This window comes from Montipora foliosa, chromosome 5 (genome assembly GCF_036669935.1).
Source record: "Montipora foliosa isolate CH-2021 chromosome 5, ASM3666993v2, whole genome shotgun sequence".
In the NCBI taxonomy this organism is placed as follows: domain Eukaryota; kingdom Metazoa; phylum Cnidaria; class Anthozoa; order Scleractinia; family Acroporidae; genus Montipora; species Montipora foliosa.
In genome coordinates this window covers 32,706,919-32,716,918 of record NC_090873.1, presented here as the reverse complement: position 1 = coordinate 32,716,918, position 10,000 = coordinate 32,706,919, and the positions used below count along the sequence as shown (strand labels likewise).

The 10,000-nt window shown below is 39.7% G+C and overlaps 1 protein-coding gene and 1 non-coding gene across 2 annotated transcripts in view; one reads left to right on the top strand and one right to left on the bottom strand.

The window, feature by feature from the left end:
* LOC138003978 (methylcytosine dioxygenase TET2-like) overlaps positions 1–7,912 on the bottom strand; it is a 37,104-nt gene extending 29,192 nt beyond the window's left edge. Inside the window, exons 1-3 of the mRNA XM_068850325.1 lie at positions 7,432–7,912; positions 7,204–7,308; positions 6,690–7,005 (exon numbers count right to left, since the gene is read on the bottom strand). Coding sequence (XP_068706426.1) covers positions 6,690–7,005; positions 7,204–7,308; positions 7,432–7,656 — 646 coding nt within the window. The 5' untranslated portion in view covers positions 7,657–7,912. The remainder of the gene's footprint in view (positions 1–6,689; positions 7,006–7,203; positions 7,309–7,431) is intronic.
* Positions 7,913–9,051: 1,139 nt separating this feature from the next.
* On the top strand, positions 9,052–9,125 carry Trnat-agu (transfer RNA threonine (anticodon AGU)). Its single transcript has one exon. It is a non-coding gene; the product is annotated as a tRNA-Thr (tRNA).
* The last annotated feature ends 875 nt before the right edge of the window (positions 9,126–10,000 follow it).

Genomic DNA, 10,000 nt, shown 5'->3' with positions numbered 1-10,000 from the left:
AGGCTGAAATTTCCAAACAATATAATTTTAACAATAATACTTGCCAAAGGCGAGGTGAATATTAATATCGGTGAATAAAAACCAAGACGAAGTCTGGCTGTCACCTTGACAAAATGAATTGCTGAGGTGATTATTGAATAATAATCAGCTCAAGTGTAACCAGTCAGCATAGAGAAAAGGAAAAGGAAAAGGAAAGGAACTTTATTTAAGTGTCTAGTAGATTTAGCGCTGGAGCACTAATTGGGGACACTGTAAAGTGAAATTGACGATTAACACAACAAGTCAAATGTTGATTTTTGAGGAGAGGGGAAACCGGAATACCTGGAGAAAACCTCTTTACTTTGCAGAGTAAAGAACCAACAAACTCAACCCACATGACCCCAAGTCAAGGAATCGAACCTGGGCCACATTGGTGGAAGGCGAGTGCTCTCACCACTGCGCCATCCCTGCACCCCAGAATAGTCACCTATGTAAGTAGTATAGGAAATAGCATGGTTTCTAAGGGTATTTGGGATAAATGAGTGAGTTATATTTCAAAATTCACCAAAACATCACGAGCGGCGAGTGAGACGGCTGGACAATCTGTGAGCCAGTGAGCCATGCGGATCTCTCATGTAAGTCTAAGCACCCATTTTAAAACATGCATGTTGATTTGTATGGCTTGCGTGTTGACTTGCATGTTGACTCGCATGGCTCACAGCAATGGCTCACGCATTGTCCTCACTCGCGAATGATATTTGGTGGGTCTTGAAATATCACGACCCTGTAATTATCCCAAATACCCTGCTTAAACCGTGCTATTTTTTGTTTATACTACAGGCTCATAATAATGCATGTAAATTAATATTGTCACACACAAATGAGTGGCTTTACAACATCTGATTAAACACGTGATCGCTCAAACGTCACCCAAATAATTTTCTACTGATTCTACACTGCACTTGATTGTCTTTAAATCTGGAGTTTCAGCAATCAAAGACAGTTAATCTGCCATTGATTTTTGCCCGTGGATCATCAATCTTCAATTCAGCAAGCTTTTTGCTATTAAAGCTGGTAGTGAACGGTGACTTGACAGCCATGAAAGTTGTTGCTTGTTGCCATTGGCCGCTCTTCGTTCATCATCAGCGTGTTTGCTAAAGTAGAGGAAATGCCAACATTTTCTAGTTGACAGTGGAGGTAGGACATGCTTGCCTGACCTTCCAAGCTTATCGTGGGGATTCAGGAAACCAGGTGTTGCTCATTACCATCACCTTCCTCAAAGACAGCAAAATTTAGAGCTCTTGTTTGTCTGACCAGTGGCGCCATAACGGCCATTGGCAAAACTCGGATCGGATCAGATTGGATCAAATCACATCAGACTGGACCGGACCGGACTGGATTGGATTGACAAAACTCGAACCGGATCAGTAACACCAAACAAGGTGCTTGAATTCTGTGCCTTTCTCTCTTGTGTAGTCGTATCCTTATTTATCAAGACTCGTTAAAATGTGTTTTTTTCCCAAAGGTGACTACAGATTCCAAAGCGAAATTATGAAAGATACGACCTGACGAATTGAGGTCAATAAACGAACTGACTGCATACGCAATGGTCTTCTTTTTCAAACATGAAAACAGACTACAATTCTTTACTTTACGCCAGTCCCTTCTAATTGCACAATAGCCTGATTTAGCAACAGAACGAGAATGCCAGTTGACAATGGCGCACACAGCAAAAATATCCATATGAGGTCATATTAGAGTAGAATCCCAACTATTCTGCGGGCTCTCCTTTCGAAAACATTTGACGAGAAGTACTACTACTGGTCTTAGCCAAATCACATTTCAGAAATTTCTCAGCTGGTAGTATAATACTAATAAAATATAATAATGAGATGACAATGCTGGTAGGTAAAGCCTCTTAAAGCTGGTATATTAGCCTGCCTCGGGAAAACTTTGGTCATATTGGAGGAATATTTAAGAAAAGCAAAAAAGAAAAAACAAATATTTTTTTCCTGCAGTATTGTGCAAATGATCTGAAGATTGATTGTTATCACCCTGAATGCATTAATGCAGACTTGTGAGTCTTAAAAACCTTGTAAACACCAATGAAATACCAAGTGAGCTTTTGCACGGAAACATGATATCTTCACACATGAAAAGATCACTGTTGCTATGGTTACATATAAAAATGTGCCTTGCGATGCCTTTCATGAAATGAAATTTAGTATTTCATTGGTACACGTAAAAGGTAAGTTAAAGTCTGCTATCTCTGGTTACTGTAGCAAGAAGCGACTAGGAGTATTTCTACTCCCCCCTGGATGGGATGCTAGTTCATCACAGGGTTACCCCCAGCATTAAATTCAACAGTACCCATTTATACACCTGGGTGGAGAGAGGCACCATGAGAGTAAAGTGTCTTGCCCAAGAACACTACACAATGTCCCCGGCCAGGACCCGAACCCGGACCACTCGATCCAGAGTTCTCCTGCTCACTAACCACGAGACAACTACGCCTTGGTGTTTATATAATAAATGGTGTTTTTCAACACTCGAAGAGAAATTTCGTATCTCCACGCAGCCATGTAATATCCTCTATATCTCCAAGTCCCCTGGAAGATATACATGTTTGCATAAATGTGCAATGGTGATAACAGTAAGCATACAGTTGTATTGATGATCATGAGAGGTAAATTGGAAACTTGAGAAATCTTGATCCAAACAAACAAATGAAAATTATATTTTCACATTTCATGACAAGCAGGATTGATTAATTTATTGACTCAAAGTTCAGTTCACAAGAGATGTGATGTCTGATTGCAGTCGCCAGCTAACAAACTACTCCGCAGGTACAAAAGTCAGACTGAATCAACTCAGATCGAGTGAAAAACGGTTTTGTAAGAGCCAAAACTATACGAAGTTTCTGCCGATTTCACCAAAGTTGGCTTAACGATTAGGGCTAGGGTGATTTTCTCGATTCCTTATCATTTTTTTCTACTTCTCAAATCACTGGAAATGCACCATTGAGTCCATCATGCTGCTTGCTATGTGAGCCCATGGTATTATGGTCAGCCTGAGTTAACATATTGGCCTATACTTCATATATGAAAGGGTCAAAGTCCTGAAGAAATAAGAAAATTGGTCGCACACAAACAAACATGGGCCGAAGTTCAGTGCCAGTGAAGGAACGAATTCGGAGCACTTCTGAGAGTTACCTACCAGAAGAGTGCCAATGCATGAGAAATGCTCGTGGGGGTGTGAGATTGGATCAAAATGCATGAGATTCGGGCTCAATACATGAGACTTGAGAGATCTGTTCCACAAAACAGCCCCTTAAAACGAATGTTGAACTTCCCATAATTTAAACATTCATCCACAATGAAGATAATATATAACATCAAGAAATTTCATGATGTACAAATGTTTAAAAATAGGGGAAGTATGAGCATTATGACAAGAAAAAGTAATAATTCGAACAGCCTTCTTCTGCAGAACAATAATACATGTAGGATGTAAAGTGGCTTCATAGGTGTTTCCATAAGACTGTAAGTTGAAAAAAAATAAATAAGGAAGTAATACAATCAAATTAAAATGTCCTAAGTTTAGCTAAGATTCCAATGCTTCAGGAGATTTTCTTACTTATGTGGTGAATGTGATTCGTGAATTTAAGGTGAGAGTCAATGACGACACCAAGTTATCTGTTCAATAGAGTTCTTATTTACAAGTGTGGAAATAGATTTACTGATTTTTTTTTTTGTTTTGTTTTTTTTTGAGGAGGATGAAGATAACAAAGTTTGTTTTGTCAATATATAGAGATAATAATTTTATTACAGCAAAGCCAATTATGAATATTCTTCAACTCTAAATTCATCTTTGTTTCAAGAGATTCAGAAGATGAATTAGCCTAGACTACAGACGAAACCAAACCTTTGGTTAGGTCCGTCTGCGAACCAGTGCCGAAATCCTTGTTCTGGCCCCGCAGCCTACCAAGACTTGAGTACACACCAAGAAAAACAATTGTTCGACAAGACTGGTAATATCCAATCAGGTTAAAGGGAAATTTGAAACGCACTTCCGCTTATTTGTTGAGTCCGTTGGGTGTCCAGAACAAGGATCTCGGTGCTGCTTCACAGACATTACTAACCAGTGTTAGATTTTGTCTGCAACGCAGGCTAAAGATGAATCTGCAAATAGATGAAAGTGGAATAAATTTGAGCAATTAGAGAAATCATTAATGTATAAAAGAAAAAGAAGTGGGCCAAGGACAGAACCCTGAGGGACACCACACAAAATGACAGAAGAAAAAAGGTGCGAGACAAAGGATTGAAGAGAAACAATGAAAAAGGTGTATTGACCTTAGGAATAGCTGGGCTCAGAGACTGGCCAACATTTACAAAATAATGATTTAATGCATTGGCTATATCACTGGTCTCAGTCAAAACAGTATTAGAGGAAGTAACAATTTTAGTAGGAGTTGTATGAGCCTGAGGTTTAAGAGTTACAAGTTGTTTTATGCCTTTCCAAATATAATTTATTAATGTTTGACATTAATTAATTAAATTAATAATTATAAAATAATTTGGATAGTACACGCACTCTCATTGGTCAACTTGTGTTTAGATGAGAGTATGGAAACACCGCTGTGACATCACAAAAATTTTGATTGGTTATGTATTGTCAGAAGCACATCTCGGGTTTGCATGACTGTCTCGAATTCTACCAACTCCCCCTCGTGTTTAGATGAGGCTATGGAAACAGGGAAAATGTCCTCTATTGCTTAAAAGCAAAAATAAACCTCTGAAGCAAAAAAGCAATAGGCCATATTTTAGTTGGTTTGGACTTGGAGATGATGTACAATTATACAAAATTAATTTATGCAACATTTGCTACTTTATTTACAATCTTATACTTAACGAATTAAACACTTACATATTGTCACAGTCATGAATAAAATCCAAATTTAAAAGATAACACAAAGTGTGACAAGAAAAATTATATTACCACCTCACTGATAACTCAATTTGGTCAGTCTGCCATATCATTTTATCTGATAACATATTGGAGATAATAACAATATATAGAGATGGTAATGTCTTTCTTGGAGAGTGTACAAACTGAGACGAGATTTAATCTTCTTTCTAAAACAACGTTAAAATTTGTACTTGTTCTCAAGGGGGACAAACAAACAAAATAAATGGCTTTCTTCCTGTTTGATTCACTGAGCAAGGCACCCAGCAGTCGCATATGATCACCACTCGTTTATAGCATCAAGGGCCACTGTTTTCTGTTTTTGGTATCTGCAATCTTGTTTGCCTAATGTTCACTTATGAAATGAAACTGTGAAAAGACCCACGGGGGTGTAAGAGTTACAATGTAGGTGTTAGGTCAATAGGAAATTTACTTGAAAAAACAATGCTACCATCCATCCTTAAATGCTCAGAATAAACTGCTGTTAATAAAAAAGTACTTTGCTATTTTATTTTATTTTTGTGTTATTTTATTTTAGCGTTGTATTATTCCATTTTATGATGGCAGTTTTCATATACCCTTAGCCCGTAACTTTTAACAGCTGCAAATCCTCTCCAAATTAATCGTTGGAGGATCTTAGAGTTAAAGCCTCATTGGAAGGGGTAGGGTGCTGTAAAGCGACTCAGCAGATTAGATTTGCCGCAATGCTGACAAATACAGCACATTAAAAGCCATTTGTTCCCGTCGATCGGCGGTGTGCACTTCCGGTCGTTTCCATTTACTGGCTTTGATGAATTAGGGCTTAAGTCCATATTGTGCGCAATGTTTAAATATCGTGATATTCACATTGGAAACCTAATCAGTCGTCACTTACGCGAATTCAGTTTGAAGCTGTTAATTTTATATTGTGCGTGAAAATCGAGAACGAGTCTGGACAGATCTAAAGATACGCTGGCAGACGTGTGGAGTGCTTCACTCATCAATCATTAACAAGAATCGAAGAAACCGACATATAGTTCGCTAACTCGTCAAAAACCATTAGTAAAAACGGCTATGTGTTTTTGTTTTCTTATCCGTCATTTTTTACACCGGTTTAATTTACGATACGTGGCTGATGCTTTAATGATTTAGGCCGATAACTGGAATTAATACGTTCGCGAATAGAAAGCCCATTGCGAGCGCGTCGTTTAGGCAGATTAGGAATTGGTGCAAAAGCTAGAAGCTGAGTGGCTGAAAGGAAACTGCTGTGTACATACGTAAGCGCGTATTTTGAAGGTCCACTGCCACATTTATAAACAAATGCTGATCTCTATCATAACTAGACACTGATGAATATTTTGATAAAGAAACTCTTTAACATTTGGCGTAATTTTTCCTACGCAAAACCAATAAAGATCGCGGTGGACAAACGGAAACCTTTCCGCTTTCTAATCTCACTCGTGTCAACAAAAATCAACCTGAAAACGCAGGACAAGCGTTAATAAATTTTACTCCAACCAACCCGGCTTAATCCCCAATTAGGTTTATTTAAACCTTCAAACAAAGCACGTTGTGAAGGTGCGCAACTCACGCTATCCACAAAGCCGAAACATCGCGCGCGCGGCATCGAAGAAAAAATAAAGAGATCAACGAAATTAATTCACCTCCGTTTCCACGCTCTGTAGTAATATTCTCGTCGACTAGAAATTAATAAAACTCGTATGGATTTGAATAAGAATACAAGAAAAAACAAAAAATCTAAATACCTGGGCAGTTGCAGGGAGGGGGCTCAAAATCGCTTTCACTGCAGGAAGCCGAAGGCTTGCTGGTCGTCAATAGCTTTTCAACGCTCGCTTTAGTCGTGCTTGAAAGTTGTACGTTATTTCTCGCTGTTTCATTCACGCAAACGTCTTTAATGCCGGGGGCATCTGCGATAGCATTGATTTCCCTGTCTTGCAGCTGGGGCTCTTCTGCGATAATCTGCTCGTGAATTTCCTCTGGTGAATCTATTTTTTGCGGTTTAGAAATGCAAGGTTCTGAAGTCTTGATAGTTTCACTCTGGGTATCGTCTTCGCCAGAACGCTTCGAGAAAAAAAATTGAAAACCACAACAATAAGAAGGGATATTAGCAAACGACACTCGCACAAATAGCTCGCAAATGAATCCCAGTAAAATATAAAAACTTAAAACTTTTACAAAAATAGATATGCCTTACTAAACCTGTGATAAGAAACGCTGTAAGTTACGTTAGAGTTTAATAACAATGACGAAGATTTAAACCTTGTTGGTTTCTTCAGCGCTCACGCGACAGATCTCAGACACGTCTACCTCATTAATAGCCTGTCGAGCACCGTCTCGCTTCGGAGGGATGCCCGCTGTTGTTTTCTGCAACATAAAAACGAAATCATACCCATTATATTTTCGTTCGAACGCTATACTTTACGAAAGTAAGCATGAGGAATGTCAATTATGAGCGCAAATCATTGCGATCGCTCGCTTATTTCTCACCTTTTTAAGTTCAATGCATTTACGGAACTTGCATATTTGATGTCCTGTCTTCCTATTGACACAATTGCTGCACTCCCCACAATTTACCTTCCTTAGACACGGCTCACATCCTCCACACCTTCGTCGCTTTTTTCGAGGGATCGGATCATCAAACTCGCCAGATCGCTTCTCCCCAACTTCACATCGATCGCTTGGTGAAATACACCGCTCTTCGCTGCTTTCCATTCTTTAACTGCTGGCATAAGTCGAAGACCGTCAGAAAAATTTTACGCAGCTAACAATCCGTGACATTAATAACATTCGCTGGTAAACTCGATCTCTCTGGCAAGGGATGCTCCTAGATCGATCAAATAACGCCTAAAAGCTGGCTTTGAGAAGAGCTAAGCTACTTCCATCGACCGATCGTGATATCACTTGCGAGTGTCAGACAGGCTTGTCGTTGACCGAACGCAAATTTCACGCAGCCACAAGCCACTTCCGAGCCAACCAAATGCTTAGTAGGTGGGAATAGTCTGTTTGCGAGCGTTGAGCCGACAAACGCCCACGTGGGGTTCAAAGCCGCGAAAATTGATCAAGCGTGACCAACTTGCGCGCGTGGGTTTGGGACGCGTTGTCAATTTCATGTAAAATGTAGTCACATTTCGCACACAAAAAACGAATACGATAATTTAAATTTCCTGTCAGAAATTATAAATACTCAGTGCTTTCAGGTGCTGTTTTCTAGAAGAACTTTCCATTAAAAATAGTTCGCCTTTCATAGCCCGTTCTAACGACTCTTATCGTTTCCAGCTGTGTCCGGAAGGAGTCAGTGTTTTCGTTCCTTCTGCCCAGCTGTTTAGCGTTAATTCATAACAAAACGTTCGCAAAATAAAACTCCAAAAGCAGGGATTAGCGTCGGAAATTGGCGATATTTTAAGATCGTATAACTCCGCTTTTATTTTGTGTCGAGCATACTAAACGAAAATGCTAATTTATCACAATAGTGATCTCATAAAACCATTTTTTAACAGAACGCCAAATAGAGTCGGCATTGCAAAGTTTTTTTTTTTTGATCGCGCCGCTGTGAGAGCTCTGAAATGTCTGCATGATTGACATTCTGTGCAATGAAAATGCCAAATGCGTGACGAAGGAAGGTGAAAGGGACGTAAACCAATCCTTATCTCTGTCATCGGTCTCCGTTGAGCTTTTATGCAAAATAATTTATTCTTTATGCCGCGTCCAAAATCAAGCCATGCATTCGACAAGGAAAACAAAATAATATCAGAATGGACGTCTTATCGACCCCTTGGAGTGATAAGACCCTCGGGCAAAAAGTACGTGCAGCGTTCTATTGTCATGTGCCGTTTGACATTTGAAATCATCCAAGACAATATTTGCACGCGCTCTTGACTCGGCGATTAGGGTCGTGTTGCCATGTCAACGTTCTAGAGTTTTAATTTTTAAAGATACTGTGATGATGCGTCGGTCAGAAGTGAAACACGAAATTTTAGCTTTATCAAACGAATTGACAAAAGTAAATCAACCACCCTAAGAGGAATTTGTGAGGTGACGTTTCGAATATTAGCCGTTCATTAGGGCAAACGTTTATATAATATAAATCTCACTTAACGAGGGATGGGAGGCGCCGTAGCTCAGTTGGTTAGAGCGCTGGTCTAGTAAACCAGAGGTCAGTGGTTCGACTCCGCTCGGTGCCTCTGGAATTCTTTTCTTTCCTTTTTCGTTTTTTCCTCCGAAGATATTTTTCACTTGCTTCTGATCACCTTAACGCTAACCTTATTTAAAAATTTCAAACGTTCAAAGAGATTGAAAATACTTAAGGGAGATTTGGGCTACATATTACAACTAATTCATTGATTAATTTAGTGGTATCGTCGTCATACGCACTACGAACGAAGTCACGTGAGAAAGCACTAGCCGCTCGAGTAATCAGTGCATTTGCCACCTTCGCTCGAGCCGGTCGAAAAAATTTTTGCAAGGTGCAAAAAACTTCATTTCAACGTTTTACCGACTGGAACCACCCAGAAAACATTGTCCAAGACAGTACCTACGATCGAGGAACATTATCTCAGACTCCAATTCATTTGTCTCGCACGGATGGATGAAACAAGCGAGAATACCGGGCCCGTTGAAAAGGCTCAACCGAAATTGTTGCTGCAATTTTTAATAGTAACGTGAGCTCACTGTTAGCAAAATCGTTAGCGACACTACATTCAACTATGACAAAATCCTTTGACGACATGTAAACCTCTCTTGATCAGTTAACAGTCGAGGAAATTCACGATGGACCTCTGAACGATGCGCCGGGGACAAAGCGCGCCAAAAACGATAAGGACTCAGACCAACAATCTGGCTCCTGTATAAGCAAAGAAAGCAGTAACATTGACCAGCAATCAGGGGCTACTGAGAAGAGAGGTCAGGATTTGCTACCTAAGGGCTCTGATGCCTTGAACGATTCACAAAATCCCTAGGAGGAGATCGAGGTATTGGCAGGAATTGCCGACACTTTTAAACTCGATGAGAAGTAAGCGCCTGCTCTAAGAGTCCTCTAAATGAGCAGGTCGCGAAAATG